The sequence below is a fragment of the Astyanax mexicanus genome, chromosome 6, assembly GCF_023375975.1.
Source record: "Astyanax mexicanus isolate ESR-SI-001 chromosome 6, AstMex3_surface, whole genome shotgun sequence".
Taxonomy (NCBI): Eukaryota; Metazoa; Chordata; class Actinopteri; order Characiformes; family Acestrorhamphidae; genus Astyanax; species Astyanax mexicanus.
In genome coordinates, this window is record NC_064413.1 from 11,504,042 (window position 1) to 11,523,428 (window position 19,387).

Consider the following 19,387-nt stretch of genomic DNA (forward strand, 5'->3'; position numbering starts at 1 on the left):
TGTTGAGAGCTGTGTGTGTGGAGTGTGTGTAGTAAGAGGAGTGTGTGGTGTGTTGAGAGCTGTGTGTGGAGTGTTTGTAGTAATAGGAGTGTGTGGAGTGTTGAGAGCTGTGTGTGGAGTGTTTGTAGTAATAGGAGTGTGTGGAGTGTTGAGAGCTGTGTGTGGAGTGTGTGTAGTATGAGGAGTGTGTGGAGTGTTGAGAGCTGTGTGTGGAGTGTTTGTAGTAAGAGGAGTGTGTGGTGTGTTGAGAGCTGTGTGTGGAGTGTTTGTAGTAAGAGGAGTGTGTGGAGTGTTGAGAGCTGTGTGTGGAGTGTTTGTAGTAAGAGGAGTGTGTGGTGTGTTGAGAGCTGTGTGTGGAGAGTGTGTAGTAATAGGAGTGTGTGGAGTGTTGAGAGCTGTGTGTGGAGTGTGTGTGGTAAGAGGAGTGTGTGGTGTGTTGAGAGCTGTGTGTGGAGTGTTTGTAGTAAGAGGAGTGTGTGGAGTGTTGAGAGCTGTGTGTGGAGTGTGTGTGGTAAGAGGAGTGTGTGGTGTGTTGAGAGCTGTGTGTGGAGTGTTTGTAGTAAGAGGAGTGTGTGGAGTGTTGAGAGCTGTGTGTGGAGTGTGTGTAGTATGAGGAGTGTGTGGAGTGTTGAGAGCTGTGTGTGTGGAGTGTTTGTAGTAAGAGGAGTGTGTGGTGTGTTGAGAGCTGTGTGTGGAGTGTTTGTAGTAAGAGGAGTGTGTGGAGTGTTGAGAGCTGTGTGTGGAGTGTGTGTGGTAAGAGGAGTGTGTGGAGTGTTGAGAGCTGTGTGTGTGGAGTGTTTGTAGTAAGAGGAGTGTGTGGTGTGTTGAGAACTGTGTGTGGAGTGTTTGTAGTAAGAGGAGTGTGTGGAGTGTTGAGAGCTGTGTGTGGAGTGTGTGTGGTAAGAGGAGTGTGTGGTGTGTTGAGAGCTGTGTGTGGAGTGTTTGTAGTAAGAGGAGTGTTGAGAGCTGTGTGTGGAGTGTGTGTGGTAAGAGGAGTGTGTGGTGTGTTGAGAGCTGTGTGTGGAGTGTTTGTAGTAAGAGGAGTGTTGTGAGCTGTGTGTGGAGTGTGTGTGGTAAGAGGAGTGTGTGGAGTGTTGAGAGCTGTGTGTGGAGTGTTTGTAGTAAGAGGAGTGTTGAGAGCTGTGTGTGGAGTGTGTGTGGTAAGAGGAGTGTGTGGTGTGTTGAGAGCTGTGTGTGGAGTGTTTGTAGTAAGAGGGGTGTTGAGAGCTGTGTGTGGAGTGTGTGTGGTAAGAGGAGTGTGTGGAGTGTTGAGAGCTGTGTGTGTGGAGTGTTTGTAGTAAGAGGAGTGTGTGGTGTGTTGAGAACTGTGTGTGGAGTGTTTGTAGTAAGAGGAGTGTGTGGAGTGTTGAGAGCTGTGTGTGGAGTGTGTGTGGTAAGAGGAGTGTGTGGTGTGTTGAGAGCTGTGTGTGGAGTGTTTGTAGTAAGAGGAGTGTTGAGAGCTGTGTGTGGAGTGTGTGTGGTAAGAGGAGTGTGTGGTGTGTTGAGAGCTGTGTGTGGAGTGTTTGTAGTAAGAGGAGTGTTGAGAGCTGTGTGTGGAGTGTGTGTGGTAAGAGGAGCGTGTGGAGTGTTGAGAGCTGTGCATTTAAAAATAGCATTTATTACCTGTCCCTACTCTCAAACAATACACTTTACCATGAAATATAATTATTAAAATCCTTCAGAGATGTAATTTGTTTTGCATGTTTGTGTGACTCCAAATCTATCTATGTTTTAAAAATGTATGTAACACATCACCCCATCTGAAACATCTGGAACATTCTACAAGTCACATCTACAACAGGAAGTTACATCAGCTGGTTCTTCTGAAGATCCTGGAAAGACTAAAATTAAGTTCTTTCATTTATTTTTCTGTATATTTGATCTTATTGTTACTATGACCAAGGAGGTCAATATCAACACTCACTACTGTACAATTAATTATAACATCTTATTTGTTTATTTTTAAAATACAAGTTTTGGGAAAATCACTACAATGTGCTCAGTATGCTCATTCTATTAGCATTAACAATTCTTTGTTTAAATGTTCCTTTTACTTTTACTCCTGTTACTTAAAACATAAAACGTAACAGCTGTCAGTGCCAGTAACAGGAGTAAGTTCCAGTCCCAGGAATGAGTATTGAGTAGTTATTTAAACATGTAATTAACCATTACTTTAAATGATTTCTAAACTTTGGTTTAAAAACGTTGGAAAAAAATAAGTAAAGCTGCCTGTGCTGTTACTAGCAGCAAGGAGAGGATGTGGAGAGAGGAGGCAAATGCAAGTAATTTTATTACAAAACAAACAAATCCAAACAAAGAACGAAATAAACAAAGAAACACTGAGAACATTGTAGTGGTTACAATGGATACCGAACTATTTACCTGATATCAATATTAATTTTAATATTAATATTAAAGGTTAATAGGGCGCCAGTAGCGGCTAGCTACAAAATTTATATTTAACCTCAGGGTGAGTTCTTGTCGGTTTCAGAAAGTCTTTGAACCACGGGAGGAACACACTTAAGTCAAGAATTGGCTAAAACAAATAATGTTTATTTAGAATAAAAGTAATACATGGATATATGCAGAATTAGATAAGGGGCATAATTCAAACAACAATTTGAGAGTGAAATTCAAGCACGCTGATGATAACAGTCTTACAACCAAACCTTCTCATCGCATATATGAATAACTCAAAACACTTTAGACCCAAACAACAGAAATGTATAAGTAGATAAAAATAAACAAATCAATACCCAGTTTAATATACCAAAGGGGAAGTAATTATGATAACCCACTAGGAGATAAACCTAAATATGGATAACTAAACCCACTATAAGAATATTAGGAGATTAAACAAGATTATAAGTGATTATATACTGCTATAAACGAACTAACTACTAAAGAAGCAAAAACGCCCTAAACCCAAGCTACTTGAGTTAAACTAGGTTACATTAGAACTATGGAACTGACAGCGATCACCACCATCTCAACCGGGAATAACTATAACTGAGAACTTAGCAAGACTCAACCTAACCAGACCAACAGAACGCCACCAGAGAATTAGAGATTTAACCAGCGCCTCACTTTGCGTTGACCGGCCTCGGGCAACCGGTGTCGTCTCTGCCGCGAAGGGAACCGTCGGTGTCGACAGCCAGGAAGGGTAGCTCGATCCAGGTGGCCAAGCGGGTTCTTCAGGTGGACTTCACGGTGCAAGCAGGGCTTCGGTTCCAACGGCAAGCGGGAGCTTCGCTCCGGGCAGCTGATAGATCAAGGGTTCTCTTCGCGTCTGGGTCTGGTCGGGCGAGCGATGTATAACGCTAAGTATGAGCGGTGAACTATAGGCAGCTCCGTAGCGCTAAGGTGGTTCAATAGCTGGAAGCACCTAATTCTCTAATTCTGTTGATAATCGCTGGACTTGTGTTAGTCAGCGCGGGTGTGCTGCAAGCGCAGCTCGAGCTAGAATCTATGACTCACGAACTTAAGAATCACTAAGCTGAATCTAAGAGAAAGTAAAACAAAAGAGAGAGTACAAAATTCTAACTAAAACTCTAAAAAAATTGAACTTAACTAAACCTAAAAAGCGCACGAACTCCGAACTGCGAACCACGAACTACCAACTGAATGAACTAACATCCCCCTTTATTGGAAAACACGTTCCCTTCGTGACGTATTGGCCCTAACTTGTGATAGGTTTCCTAACTGCAAGTATAATTTCTAAAAACCCAATCATCTTCCAGGTAGGTGGAGTCTTGCCTAGACGACTTCCCCCTTTTTTCTTTATTAACTTAAACCTTAACATTCTTAAATGATCAAATTAAACCATTGCTTATTAAAATGTACTTTGACATAGAAAACCCACAATTTCCCCACATTCACCCACTGTTGCATAGCATTTTAGTGATATGAATAAACATCTCAGAACTGAAATCCTAACCAGACAATTAGATAATCATAGTTGATTTTGAGGTGTAAGAATGGAAAGAAATATAACACATGACCAGGGAATACACTAACTCACACGCACCGGACTCTTAGAAAGGAAAGAAAGAAACTCGTTATGAACTTTAAACTTATTAATTCAAGATTTAGTTATTAACCTGATTAAAGTATTGTGGAAACATGCCCTGATAGCTTTAAGTAATTATTTTAACCAGACTGCTAGTTTGTTGCCCTCCGTGTTCTTTTTGTAGTTAATGTTCATTCACGTCTTAAGAACACATTTTGTTTTTAATGTTTTAACATTTTTCAGCCTTAAATTTCCCTTTTGAAATGGCAGACTCGCCTGTGTATTCAAAGATGTAAATCTGTGGCCGTCGTAATTCACACCTCTCCCCCACTAAGGAATGCAGGTCCTATTGCTCTGGTTAACATCATTTCAGAACCCTTTAAATCGGAAATTCACTATACCTTTATACTTTTATGCTTTGCTCTTTACTAAACCGGAAAATGTATCTATATAACCAACACAAAAGTTAAAACTACGCTGACTAGTTGCAATAGTTCAACCAATGACAAACAAGACATAATTCTTCAGCCTGGAACCTGTAGAAGAAAATGAAGGTAAACCTCAAAATTGTTCTCTTGATTAGAAAGTGTTTCATCACATTGCTTGATACCCTGCTTCTCACAATATTAGAATTAACCAACAGTTATTTAAGTTATTGTAAAAGCATATACATATGTAATTTTTCGATCATAGCCTCGTGCTCCAAGAAAAGTTCCTTTCTTCTCCTGCGGGTGGCAGTATTGTCTTGTTAAATGGTCCACGGGTCCTTGACCAGTTAAAGGGTCAAACTGCGTGTGTGTGTGTGTGTAAATTAGTGTGACTGTTTAAGAGGTGTGCTCCGAAGATAGCGGATCAGCAGGTGACATGTTAATCCCCAAGGTTTATGGGTCTTTGTTCGGATGCTTTTAGCGAGACAGATGTTTCCAGCAAATGGTCGTAAAAGTCGTTAAAGTGTTATCATTCAAGGTTGGGGGGATCCCCCTCTGCTCTCCAGTGGAATTTCTTAAGTGGATCTAAGAGTGTGATTTCACAATGAGACATCAGGCTATCTGCTACATATCCCCCCCCCATCGGGTGATAATCAGCAGAGATCCAGGTTATCAGTCGATGAGATGACGTAGATAGCTGTGGACAAAAAGGTTACTGGGTATCTCAACTCTTACTGGTGGCATTTGCTGGTCAGTACACAACAGTCTGCATTAGCGTTATCCAAACCAGAGCTAAACCACTTCCCTTACTGCAGCTACCTGCATAGGTTCATCAGTTGCGTCCTCCTGAGTTTCCACTGACACTTCTTGACCCCCCCCTTCTACGTCTCACAAATCTAACCACCTTACCCGACCATGAATCCATTTGTCTCTGTAGCTTCACGGTCTTCCTACGATAAAAACACGTTATACCAAAGGTTGCTACATACCCCAGACATACCAGCGCAGCTAACAAGGTATCGGGCAATGACCAGGAGTATCTTACAGGTTGGACTGTCCATGTGGGACGCGACTCGATCTCTTTTAAGACATTATTGATGGGGGTCAAATCGATAGACTGGGGACCCTCATACTGTATCCGACCAAGGGTGTCAGGGCTGAGTTCTAAGGAGTGGGTAGTAAAGAAATCAGACACCTCAATTTCACTCTCATATTGATCAGGTACTAAGTGGTACAGGGACCATTCCCCAACATGCAGAGTAGCCCCAGGTGGTACGTCTACCCAAAATGTTTGTTCCGGAAGGGGAATACGTTCATCGATATCATGCTGGTCATAGGACAACACAGCTTCCCGTGCCGCAGTATTTACCAGCCACCGGCTCCCTACGATTTCAACCTGAGTCTCGACCTGTTGGTACCTATGAGTGACAGTGGCAGGACACTGGTCCTTAGTGAGCATGGGCTTAAGGCCACAAAGATTGCCGGCACCCTCTCGAGTGAACGGTTTACTGGGACAGAGATAGTGTATATCCTTGGACAGGGTACACATGCGCAAATTTGGGGCCAGATAAAGTCCAGGATTGCTGTCTTGGTAAGCTACCAAGGTCGGAGTCTGAATTTTGATGTGTGCTTCTTTTTGCCAAAACCCAACATTTACCACTTCCTTTAAGCGATAAATGTTTTCCGCAGCTATTATAGGTAAGTTGACCAGAAAAGCTACTTCTCTATTTCCTGGATTGACATAAAGAGGTACTGCACTTCCGAGTGTATAGGCTAAATGTGCTTGGAGATCAGTAACTTCCTCTCGGGTAGCCCTACTGAGGATTTCCTGTACCAGGGTTAAAGGCACCAGATAAGCTGGTATCTTGCCCATAGCTAGACTGTCTACTGAGGATCCCACTTCCTGTAGCATGTCATTCAAAAGCATGTTAATCACTTGGATGTGAGCCATATCTGCCTGGATTGCCCGGGTCAGGGAGGTGATCGTTTGCAGAGTTTTGTTTAAAGCTACCGTGTGGGTATTGAGGACCACAATGGTACCCTGTAAAGTTTGTCCAATTGCCTGTAGCTGTCTCTGTTGGGTGTCTATTTGGTCCTTGATGTGTGGTAGTTCTGCCTGTAGTTCCCCTACATTACGGCGGACCGTGGCTAGGCCCACGGCATTAACAGCGGATGTGCCAACGCCAAGGAGTGAGCCTACAGCGGCGGCAGCAGTTAATAAACCTGCAAGAAACCGTTTGGATCTCTTTTGAGCCCCATTCAGTTCAGACTGTGTGACCGCAAATTTTTGCAGCTGTTGTAGCATGTGGGTGGTGTCTCGTTCGGCATGGCTTACTGCCTCTCGTACCCACCAATGCCCAGCCCACCCCACTTGGCGGGACCAATCAGGGAAGTTCTTTTTACATACTTCCTCCGGGTTCAGTCGTACAAACACCCTTTGGGTATGTAACCGGCAGTTTGTGATTAGTAGTCCCGAATTATCCCTAAGAACTACTCCTGAGGTAGGTCCGGGGGAGATCACATCAGGGGCCGCGACGATCGTCCCCAGCACGAGCGTCAGGAGCAGGAGAGTCCTCATCTTCCTAACGAGACAAATGTACATGATTAACCTGGGTGTACTAGTGTGAACCACCAATGAAGTAGAATCTAACAGATAAGTGGCTAACAATCAGTGATATCCTATTCCCAGGCACAAAATGATGGTTCTGTTGGCTGGCTTGATCGGCAGATGTGTAATGGTACTTGGGTTGAAATTGCAAACAACAGACTACTGTATATGGATCAAAGATCAATGTATTCCTAAATTTTACAAATGAAGTTATTAGTTTAGTTGTCAGTTGTACAGCTAGGAGTTGCTAAACACCTAGGGGTCTAGCAGGGGTTTTGTCCACCTGATTAGACTCTAATCAAGGCATTGGCGGCCCCGACTTGTCCCATAGGGCTTTGGTGTGGCTTAATTTGGTTGCGGTGTACCCACTTGCGGGTTGGCTCCTTAGAACCTTGGCTGATCTGGATCTGGTACACCACCGGGGACAATTTGTCCGTGATTGTGTGGGGTCCAGTCCAGCGAGGCATGAGTTTGCGAGCCAGCCTACCCGTATTCGATTGGGGTTTCTCGACAGGTTGAGCGAAAATGTAGTACCACACCTTATCTCCCACCTGAAGCTCGTCATAGGACGCCTTCTGATCATAGTAGGCCTTCCGACCCTGGGCACTTCGTGCCATGTGCTGTTGGGCAAAAGCAAAAGTGGATTTTAGGTGTTTCTGCAAATCGTCTATGTACTGCTGTGTTGTGTAGGCAACTGAGGTATCCGTTCCACCTGGCTGATATAACAGATGTAGTGGAAGTGTCATCTGTCTGCCTGTCATCACCTCGAATGGAGAGACGCCGGTGGAATCGTGAGGAGTTGCCCTAATGGCCATGAGTACCAACGGCAATTTCACATCCCAGTCGCGGTGATGCGTGGCCACAAATTTCTTGAGGATGCTGACCACTGTGCGGTTAGCCCGTTCGACCTGACCAGAGGACTGGGGGTGGTAGCTCACGTGCAACTTGGCTTTTACACCGAGGACGTGCCACATTTGTTGCATGACTTCTGCCGTGAAATGAGTACCTCGATCTGAGTCAACCCTACAAGGAAGACCAAACCGGGTGAAGATATGATTAACCAGGAGACACGCTGTGGTTATAGCGGTGTCATTGGCGGCTGGAAGACACTCCACCCACTTGGTGAATGCACATGTGACTGTGAGGAAATATTTGTTCCCTCGAGCAGACTTTGTGAGCGGGCCCACCCAATCCATTTGCAGATCCGACCACGGGAAGGTTAACCCCTTTCTCTGTAAGGGAGCCCTGTGCAGAGGATTCGCCGGCAGGAACTGGCAGCACACCAAGCATCCTTTAATGTAACTAGCTACATGCTCCCGCATTCGTGGCCAAAAGGCCACCTGTTTGAGTGTCCTATAAGTTTCCTTGATCCCTTTGTGACCTGCTGATGGAGAGTCATGGGCGTGCCCCAACATTACCCCCCTGTGGCACGGAGGCACCACGAACGCAGGAGAAGTGTGGGTCTCAGTGACATGAACAAGCAAGCCCTTGACCACCTTCAAGAATGCGCGGTTGTGCAAGAGTTGTTTAAGCGGAATTGATGCCTCCAGCATTTGGCTGGTTATGGGATTGTTGGTGGGATCAAGCAAGAAAGCCTTAATAGATTTGATGTCGGGGTCTGCGTCTTGTAGCGTGATCAAATCAGCATCTGTGATTTCTGGATCAATGGAGACCGCAGCGCAGGGTGGGATTTCTGTTGTTGAGGTTTGTTTAGCTTGTGCTCTAGTCACGGCTAAAACAGTGGGGTTGGGTTGGGTTGGGTATTTCAACGGGTCAAAGACCCATGAAACTCCTTCCAAGGCACCTCTTTTGGCCAGTGAATCAGCTTGATCATTGTATGTCTTGTCTGTCCCTGGGACACGTGAGTGTCCCCTCACCTTTTTCCAGTAGACAAGCATGTCATGCCGAACTACCAGGTAGTCCGCGGCTGTGAACAGCTCTGTGTGTTTGACTGCTTTCCTGCCAGATGTGAGAAAACCTTTGGTTTTCCAGATTGGCAAGTGACATGTGAAACTTAGACGTGCGTAGTTGGAATCTGTACAGATTACCAGGGTTTTTACCCCCTGGTCGATAGCAAGTTGAATTGTGATGAGTATGGCAGCGATTTCGGCATACTGAGAAGTTTGTGATCCTAGTTTGAACTGTTGTGGTTCGCAAGGATTGTCATCAAGCCAGACGATTCCTGCACCAGCTTTGAGGCCTTCTTGGTCATGTCGGAAAGAGCATCCATCTACGTAGACCGTGGGAATGTTTTCACACTCCTTGGGGTCAAAGTAACGATGGTTTGTGGGTTTTTGGGAGGCGAGATTGGGAATGGGCACTGATGTGGCCGGTATGTCAGTTTCGCACCGCTGACATGCCGCCAGATCAGTGCCTAGAGGTAATCTCGAGTTTTGCGCATAGCGCACCTCAACCTCAAAACTTTGTAGGGCCATTAACCAGGAGGCGACTCGTGCGTTGGTGACCACACCTTCTCGAATGCGCTGACTGTTGAGAAAGACCACTGGCTGGTGGTTCGTTTCTACAATGATCTTTTGTCCCCCAAGGTAGTTGGAGAAGTGTTTCACTGCCCAGACCGTGGCCAGAAGTGCTTTCTCACAGTCAGAGTATTTGAGTTCCGGAGCCATCAAAGCTTTGCTTGCATAAGCCACCACTCTCTTGTCTCGATCGTGTACCTGGTATAGACCAGCACTCACACAGTGCTCTGAAAACCCAACTTGAAGGTAGAATTCTCTGCTGTGGTCCGGATAGGTTAAACAGGGTGCCGATGCCAGTTTGTCTTTGAGGGTTTGCATGGCTTGTGCCTGGGCCTCACCCCAAATGAAAGGTACATCCTGCTTTAACAGCTGGTACAGTGGCTTGGCCAGTTCCGCAAAGTTTTCAATGAACTGGCGGGAGTAGTTGCATACCCCCAAGAAGCTGCGAAGGGCGTGGATGGTTTTTGGTTCCGCGATATCCACGATGCCTTGGGCACGACATGGTTGCGGAAGAACACCATCTGGACCAACCAAAAGGCCCACATAGTTGACCTTAGTTTTGCACCACTGACATTTGGCTAGGGATATTTTCGCACCTGCTTTTGTGAGCTGATCTAGCACATGATCAATCTCTTCCAAGTGAGCATCGAGAGAATTGTTCCGGATAAGAACATCGTCAACATAAATCAAGGTTCCTCGTTCTCTTGCATCAGGACAAGCTTTGTTAAGAAAGATGTTGAATTCAGCTGGTGAATTGGAATATCCGAATGGGCAGCGGGTGAATGTAAATTGACGGCCGGCGAATGTGAATGCCAGTTTGTGTTGGTCTTCCACATGGACCGGAATGGTCCAGAACCCCGATGCCACATCTAAGGTTGAAAAATATTTGGCATCTCTGACCCTAGGGAGTTCTTGCTCCAATTGGGTCATGGGCCATCTAGAAAGAGGGACCTGGTCATTTAGGCGGCGATAGTCAATAGTCAGACGCCATTTGCCATTGGGCTTCAACACCGGCCAAAGTGGCGCAGAGTAGGTGCTGTTGCATGGTCGGATTATTCCTTTGTCTAAGAGATCATCTATGATCTCTTGCACCGGCCCGTATGATGCAAGTGGAATCTTGTATTGGCGAACGTAAGCAGGAGCAGCGTCGGGATGCGTCGGAATACGAATCATATGGATGTGGGTCAATCCACAATCCATAGAATCTTGAGAGAAAGACGCGCGATACTTAGTCAGCACTGTTCTGAGCTTTACACGCTCTTCGTCTGATTGCAATGCATCCGCATCTAACAGCATTTGCTGTAGTTGCTTCTCAAACTCTGTTTGAGTTGAAGGAAAACTGTCGGCCTCCTCCTTCTGCTTCACCAGGACTGTGTTAGTGCCAGGTGATGGGACAGAATCGAGACTAAGGACAGTGACTGTATCCAAGACCATTTGGTCCCTGTGGGTCAGATCAATGCGGTACAACGCATCTTCATGGGTCTCCAAGACAGGAAAAATAGCAATTGCCCCAGACGGTCGGGTGTATAATGTCTTGGACTCTTGCTTTGGAAGCAACTGCTGAGGAATCGGACCGATGACTGGAAGCCGCAGTTCAAAGTCATGAAATTTGGTGCTAACCAGCCAACCCAGTTCTGTGAGTTGGGGAATCACTATGTCCTGGGTTGTACAATTTTGAACGAACAAGTAGACTGACCTAGCACGTAACTCCACAAGAGGTGTGGCTTCCACGGTCAGACCAAGATCAAAGAATCGATGTGAGGGTTGGAACAGTGCATGGGGGTGACATAGTTGTTGTCCAGGTAGGATGGTCAGGTAGAGGCCGATATTTTTGGTATTTGCCGGTAGGGTGATGGCTTGGTTGTTTGCCACCTGACAAACTTCAGGTATGGTCTGACCCGAGTGCAGATACTCTGGCTCAGGGGAAGAGCCATCTGCCTGAGTGTTTGTGAGGGACCAAAGGATGTTATTGATGGTGTCTACCTGAACATCCAACCTGACCAACACGTCACCGCCCACATAGATGGAGTGAGGTAAGTCTGGGACCACAAGGAAAAGCTGGGTGAACTCTTTCTTGTTCCAACGGACAGTCAAAGAACAAGTGCCGACTGCCGGCAAGGTGGGTTGAGGAACGGGCCCAAGCGGAAAAGCTCCCTGGGATTGAATGAAATGAAAGCTAGCATGGGTTGCCGATAATGAGTTTACTAAGTCTTGGCTGACTGCGGATTTGTCCGACCACAGGGCGATGACCACGTCATCCACCTGGAAGTCGTCCAATGTGACCCCCTTCTCCACTCTGGGACAATATTCCCCAAGATTTTCAGATGGGACCATGGTACACAAGAAGGTGTCACGTTGTTCCAAGACTGAGCTTGGAGGCCAAGAAGGATTTGTACACTGTGAAACGGCGGCTGTAGGCCCTTCCTCAATCTCCATAGGAACCACGGGGTCGATCAGTTCCTTGCATGGTTGGAAATGTCCACAAAGACGGTAGCACTGGATCTCCTCCTCACGAGAGGGAAGAACAGGAAGGGGTTGCCGAACCTGCGCCCAGATCTTAAGACCTTGAAAGTCGATAAGGGGCTCGAACCGATTAAGAAGATCTTTTCCTGCGAGGAATGGGATGGACTCCAAGGGAGACACATGAATTGGATGAACAACAGTCACGGGCCCAATCGTAAGTTGAATTAGGGCCATCGAATGTATGGTGATGCCCGTGTGTGAGTAGGGCTGGATATTGAGAGAACAGTTACTCAGCTGTATCTCCCTATTCCGTCGCCGAGCGGATGCCCGCACTCGGTTAAAAAGGGACATGGACATCAGTGTGATGTCTGATGCCGTGTCAAGAAGAGCATCTTGCACAAATTCATCCTCCAAAGTAGTAGCAAGATAGAATTTTCTGGCCACCCCCCTTTCGCTCAGATGGCCCAAGAACTGTCGGAAAGGAAGCTCCCCCCGAATTAGAAATGGGTCTTCTTCCTTGAGAGAGTGGTCAGTGTCTAGTTCCACAACTAGGACTGCACTAGGTGCAGTGTCTTGGGCATGCTCCCAAGTAGCTCGTTTGGGGTCTTTTTCATGGGGAGCAGTGCTCGACTGCTCCTGGATGTTGCGCCCTTGGTTGAGGTTACCCCTTTTCTCCTTGCGCATTTGGTTAACCCATTGCAGGATTAACTCAAGATCCCCTGCCTCCAGGCCGTTAAGGGTTTTGTCAAGTGATGATTTAGGGCTTTTTGCAGTCTGGTTTGGTCCAGAGTGCCTGTTATTCCCATGATGGTGTGGCCTGCCACCACGTTGATGGTGGGAGGCTCGACCTCGATGGGGTCTGCCCTGGCCGCGATTCACCTTATAAGTAGGTGAGCGGCGTCGCTGTGGATCGACCTGCTGACTTTGGGCTGGTTCTTGTCTATAGGGTCTGGACCCGTGAGTCTTATCTGTTCCCTGGAAGCTGTGCTTCCCCTCTAGTTCCATACAAGGGTTACTGGCTACTGCAAGGACCTCGGAGTCGGTTTTTTTACCCAAACTTTGCTGAACTTTTGCAAAGCCTCTAAGAGCTAGATCTCTTAGCTGCCGACTAGTCAGGGTGCGGGGACAAGCCGAGACACCTAAATGGTGGCTGGTTGAAGGATGGAGGTTCTGGACAAACAGGACCTTGAAATTTTCGTCCTCCTCCATCTCTGGTTCATTCTTGAAGCCAAAGTAAGCGCGCCTGAGGCGATAGTAGTACTGTTCGGGACCCTCCTGCCTGTTCTGCCTCACCGTGAATGCAGCGGAGAGGCCTAACTGGGTTGAGAAGCTAGAGAATTCTGCCTCCAATGCTTGGCAGAGAGCCCTATAGTTCCCCCTTACGTGTGGTGGTTGGCGTTCAATGAAACTGCTAACGTCGCGGCTGGATGTTATTTTAATGAGATAGATTCTGTCGTCTATGGTGGCCAGAGGGAAGCGCCGTAGATAGTAATCAATGTCATTTAGATAAAGGTGGATATCATTAGGGCAGCCAGGCTTAGGTTCAAACCGGCTGATATTGCGGGCAACTTTATCCAAATCTCTATCTGAGGGTGTTATGGGCCTGGCCATATCTGCATTTGTTTGGGGTCGTCGGGTGTGTTCAGATTCGTCCCAGCCAAACAGGGTCCGGTTCACCTTTTTGGGGCCAGCCGGTTCCGGTTTGACTCTGATGGGTGATCGAGGAGCTTCAGCTCCTCCCTGGTAACCCATGGAAGTTACGGGCGTAGGAGTATGTACCTCCGTCTTAAAGAGATGTGGGGTCGCTGGTCTACCCTTTGTTGGGCTTACCTTTGGCCCCCGGGAATATGTCTCATCCCGTTCTAATTTGAACTCTGCCAACTGCGTTTCTGCATCCCTTTTTTCTATACGAGCTAATCTTAAAGCACTCATAGCCTGTGTTAGTTCAGCCTCGAGTTCGGTCTGCTGCTCCTGGGCTTCCTCCAGCTTACCTCGTGACTGGATGGCAAGCTTTGTGGCTGTTGCGGCCTCTTCCTGCAGTGACTTTACTTTATGTTCAAGGGCTTCTTGTTGGGATTTTATCTCTGAACCAGTATTATGCCATTGCGCCAATTCGTCCCTGAGTTTTTGGTTAGTTTGCTGGAGAGCTGTACAGTGGTTAGTAGCATGTTGCTCTCTCTCTTGTGAGAGTTGGAGTTGTCTCCAGAGTATGAGGGCCATTTTGTACACGGTGTCTATTTGTTCTTTTATTTTTAGGGATTTAGTTAGGTGGTCGTCCACACAGCTAGTCATCAAACTCTGAAGGTGGGCATCATCTGCCTGTTGCATGCCTTCAGCATAGTCTGGAATGCGGCAGCTTACTAAATCAAGAAGAGTGGCTTCTACTTGGTCCACCGACTCAGCCTCGCTGAGGAGCGGGGACCCTGCCTCTCTTGGAGAACTCATTTTGACTTGACGAGGGTCAAGCGATGCGAGCTGTATTGGAAGCCAGTCCCGGATGGGTGACTTAGCACTGCTGCTGAGATTGGAGAGATTGATGCTAGGGTAACAAACTTTGATGCGTAGTCCCTAGTGAATCTAATAAGCTAAAAGTGTAGTTTTTTTTTCTTTTTTTTTTTTTTTTTTAATGGATAATTATTATTTTAATTTTATTTGGGTGACCTTGGATAGGTATAAGTTTTAATAGTTTCGCATAAAAATTGTCAAATACCTATTAGTAATTAATTAATTTGTTAACTAGGTGGTAACTGGCAAGGTTTGAATGACTGTGGATGCATTAAAGATAGCACTGCTGTCACCAACACCACAGTCAAATCCTGTCAAAAACCAGCATAGAGCGGATGTATGTAGGTCTATAAGGCTTTGATTTATTTAGAAATTCAACGAAGTGACTCAGACAGAGTCTAAGCTACCTTCAGTATTAGCGAGCAGATTTTTTTTTTTTTTATTTTTTTTTTTTTTTATTTTTATTTATTTTTTTTTTTAATATATATTTTTTATTTATTATTTTTTTATATGGCTAAATAGGATAAGGATTATATGCCTGTATTTAGAATAACAAGAAGAAGTGGATAATATGTTTGACAAAACAAAATAATGAATGGCTACTATGGATTACCTAAATAACAGGTATTTATAGCAACCAATGATTATAACTTGAATGTTTAAAAATACTGGATATTATGGTTAGCTCAAATGAATATATTTAATGTAAGCAATGTGAGTAGAACAGCTGACAAGCAAGTTAGCTTTGAGAGTTGACACTATGTTTGAAGTAGGATGGCTACATAGAACAAAATATTGAATTATTACAATTGAGTTATCTAAATGTATCTATTTGAAGTGAATTCTAATTTGAATATATACTTACTAGTAATTAAGAATGGAAATGGCACTTACTAGTATTAATAATAACTAGGACGATACAACATTTAAAATATAACAGTAACCAAGCAAAGAAAGCAGGGGAAGAGGGTATCTCGATTAAGGTATGCCAAAACTCATATGAAGCCAACACCAACCACACGTAAACACAGTTTACTACAAGAATTTCCCAAAATAGCGTATAAATGAACTGCAACCCCCTTTAACCTGAGTATTCACCCAAACGACCAGAAGAGGGCAGTGTAGATATAGCTTTACCCCTAGAGGCACGAAAAGGTAAGACAGCCTTGAGGCAAGATGTAGCTGATACAGTTGACCACGAGATGGCGACTAGAGGCCACTGGTGGGGAAGGCTCCGCCTACCGGTGACACAACTGAGTCCCGCCCCCTTGAGTGGGAGGACAAACCTCAGCTCCTGAGAGCTCAGTTGCTTTCAAGCTTTGTGGGGAACACAACGGTCTTGCTGACCTTAACACAGAGACACAGAGAGGAACACAGCACGCAGGGATTTACTTCACACAGTCTGAGTCAAGCGAGGCTTCCGCTGAGGGCGTGATCCTCGCCCGTCGCGTTTTCGCGACTGTAAACCTCTCTACCACCTAAAAGGATAGCGTTACGCCGCGGTTTGCAAAGCCACGGGGCACACGAGAGGGTCCCAGTACGACCGGGGTGCGGAAATCCGCGCACACGGGCCGTTTAAACTGGGAAGCGGGTTTACTGCACTGGAAATCCGCAGCTACAGCAACCTCGCTGAGGCCTTTACAAATAGCGCTGATATAATTCACGTGATAATAGTTGTCGGCTGAGCCTGTTTAGATACCCCGGGTAAATGTAAAGCACCAATAATAGTGATAATGAAAGCAGACGTACAGCGGCGTCTACAATACACACACGCACTCACACTGATCGGCTCTTTGGCGGTAATATGAGGCGTTTCACAAGTGATTACCAATGCTCTTTAAAACACATACACACAAAGGAGTTGGATATATATATAGATGTATATAGATGTATATAGATGTGCGCGCACACAGACAGAGGAGTGACCCGGTTAGCTTTCGCCAGCCCGCTGGCGTTTTACTAACGCGGAGCGTAAGGTAGATATTTAATAAACACAACACACCAATACGTTTTCTTAACTCCGTGCTTTCTCCCGTAGATCAGAGATGTGACGTTGGCCCCGCGTCGGCCGCGCCAAATATGTAGTGGTTACAATGGATACCGAACTATTTACCTGATATCAATATTAATTTTAATATTAATATTAAAGGTTAATAGGGCGCCAGTAGCGGCTAGCTACAAAATTTATATTTAACCTCAGGGTGAGTTCTTGTCGGTTTCAGAAAGTCTTTGAACCACGGGAGGAACACACTTAAGTCAAGAATTGGCTAAAACAAATAATGTTTATTTAGAATAAAAGTAATACATGGATATATGCAGAATTAGATAAGGGGCATAATTCAAACAACAATTTGAGAGTGAAATTCAAGCACGCTGATGATAACAGTCTTACAACCAAACCTTCTCATCGCATATATGAATAACTCAAAACACTTTAGACCCAAACAACAGAAATGTATAAGTAGATAAAAATAAACAAATCAATACCCAGTTTAATATACCAAAGGGGAAGTAATTATGATAACCCACTAGGAGATAAACCTAAATATGGATAACTAAACCCACTATAAGAATATTAGGAGATTAAACAAGATTATAAGTGATTATATACTGCTATAAACGAACTAACTACTAAAGAAGCAAAAACGCCCTAAACCCAAGCTACTTGAGTTAAACTAGGTTACATTAGAACTATGGAACTGACAGCGATCACCACCATCTCAACCGGGAATAACTATAACTGAGAACTTAGCAAGACTCAACCTAACCAGACCAACAGAACGCCACCAGAGAATTAGAGATTTAACCAGCGCCTCACTTTGCGTTGACCGGCCTCGGGCAACCGGTGTCGTCTCTGCCGCGAAGGGAACCGTCGGTGTCGACCGCCAGGAAGGGTAGCTCGATCCAGGTGGCCAAGCGGGTTCTTCAGGTGGACTTCACGGTGCAAGCAGGGCTTCGGTTCCAACGGCAAGCGGGAGCTTCGCTCCGGGCAGCTGATAGATCAAGGGTTCTCTTCGCGTCTGGGTCTGGTCGGGCGAGCGATGTATAACGCTAAGTATGAGCGGTGAACTATAGGCAGCTCCGTAGCGCTAAGGTGGTTCAATAGCTGGAAGCACCTAATTCTCTAATTCTGTTGATAATCGCTGGACTTGTGTTAGTCAGCGCGGGTGTGCTGCAAGCGCAGCTCGAGCTAGAATCTATGACTCACGAACTTAAGAATCACTAAGCTGAATCTAAGAGAAAGTAAAACAAAAGAGAGAGTACAAAATTCTAACTAAAACTCTAAAAAAATTGAACTTAACTAAACCTAAAAAGCGCTCGAACTCCGAACTGCGAACCACGAACTACCAACTGAATGAACTAACATCCCCCTTTATTGGAAAACACGTTCCCTTCGTGACGTATTGGCCCTAACTTGTGATAGGTTTCCTAACTGCAAGTATAATTTCTAAAAATCCAATCATCTTCCAGGTAGGTGGAGTCTTGCCTAGACGACTTCCCCCTTTTTTCTTTATTAACTTAAACCTTAACATTCTTAAATGATCAAATTAAACCATTGCTTATTAAAATGTACTTTGACATAGAAAACCCACAATTTCCCCACATTCACCCACTGTTGCATAGCATTTTAGTGATATGAATAAACATCTCAGAACTGAAATCCTAACCAGACAATTAGATAATCATAGTTGATTTTGAGGTGTAAGAATGGAAAGAAATATAACACATGACCAGGGAATACACTAACTCACACGCACCGGACTCTTAGAAAGGAAAGAAAGAAACTCGTTATGAACTTTAAACTTATTAATTCAAGATTTAGTTATTAACCTGATTAAAGTATTGTGGAAACATGCCCTGATAGCTTTAAGTAATTATTTTAACCAGACTGCTAGTTTGTTGCCCTCCGTGTTCTTTTTGTAGTTAATGTTCATTCACGTCTTAAGAACACATTTTGTTTTTAATGTTTTAACATTTTTCAGCCTTAAATTTCCCTTTTGAAATGGCAGACTCGCCTGTGTATTCAAAGATGTAAATCTGTGGCCGTCGTAATTCACACCTCTCCCCCACTAAGGAATGCAGGTCCTATTGCTCTGGTTAACATCATTTCAGAACCCTTTAAATCGGAAATTCACTATACCTTTATACTTTTATGCTTTGCTCTTTACTAAACCGGAAAATGTATCTATATAACCAACACAAAAGTTAAAACTACGCTGACTAGTTGCAATAGTTCAACCAATGACAAACAAGACATAATTCTTCAGCCTGGAACCTGTAGAAGAAAATGAAGGTAAACCTCAAAATTGTTCTCTTGATTAGAAAGTGTTTCATCACATTGCTTGATACCCTGCTTCTCACAATATTAGAATTAACCAACAGTTATTTAAGTTATTGTAAAAGCATATACATATGTAATTTTTCGATCATAGCCTCGTGCTCCAAGAAAAGTTCCTTTCTTCTCCTGCGGGTGGCAGTATTGTCTTGTTAAATGGTCCACGGGTCCTTGACCAGTTAAAGGGTCAAACTGTGTGTGTGTGTGTGTGTAAATTAGTGTGACTGTTTAAGAGGTGTGCTCCGAAGATAGCGGATCAGCAGGTGACATGTTAATCCCCAAGGTTTATGGGTCTTTGTTCGGATGCTTTTAGCGAGACAGATGTTTCCAGCAAATGGTCGTAAAAGTCGTTAAAGTGTTATCATTCAAGGTTGGGGGGATCCCCCTCTGCTCTCCAGTGGAATTTCTTAAGTGGATCTAAGAGTGTGATTTCACAATGAGACATCAGGCTATCTGCTACAACATAAAAACAGAGGAAAACAAAGAAAAACCTACAACCAGAGGTGGAAAAAGTACTGAAAAATTGTAATTAAGTAAAAGTAGCTTTTTTTGCTAAAATTC

At 44.8% G+C, this 19,387-nt stretch overlaps 2 protein-coding genes across 3 annotated transcripts in view; both read right to left on the minus strand.

Moving 5' to 3' along the window:
- The window catches only part of c4b (complement 4B (Chido blood group)), a 171,007-nt gene that overhangs the window by 15,467 nt on the left and 136,153 nt on the right, over positions 1-19,387 (minus strand). The window lies entirely within an intron of this gene.
- LOC125802442 (uncharacterized) lies at positions 2,451-17,775 on the minus strand. Its single transcript, XM_049480536.1, has 2 exons — positions 17,309-17,775; positions 2,451-7,019 (listed from the first exon to the last, which is right to left on the minus strand). The coding sequence occupies exon 2, from the start codon at positions 7,013-7,015 to the stop codon at positions 5,270-5,272; it is 1,746 nt and encodes a 581-aa protein (XP_049336493.1). The 5' UTR covers positions 7,016-7,019; positions 17,309-17,775; the 3' UTR covers positions 2,451-5,269.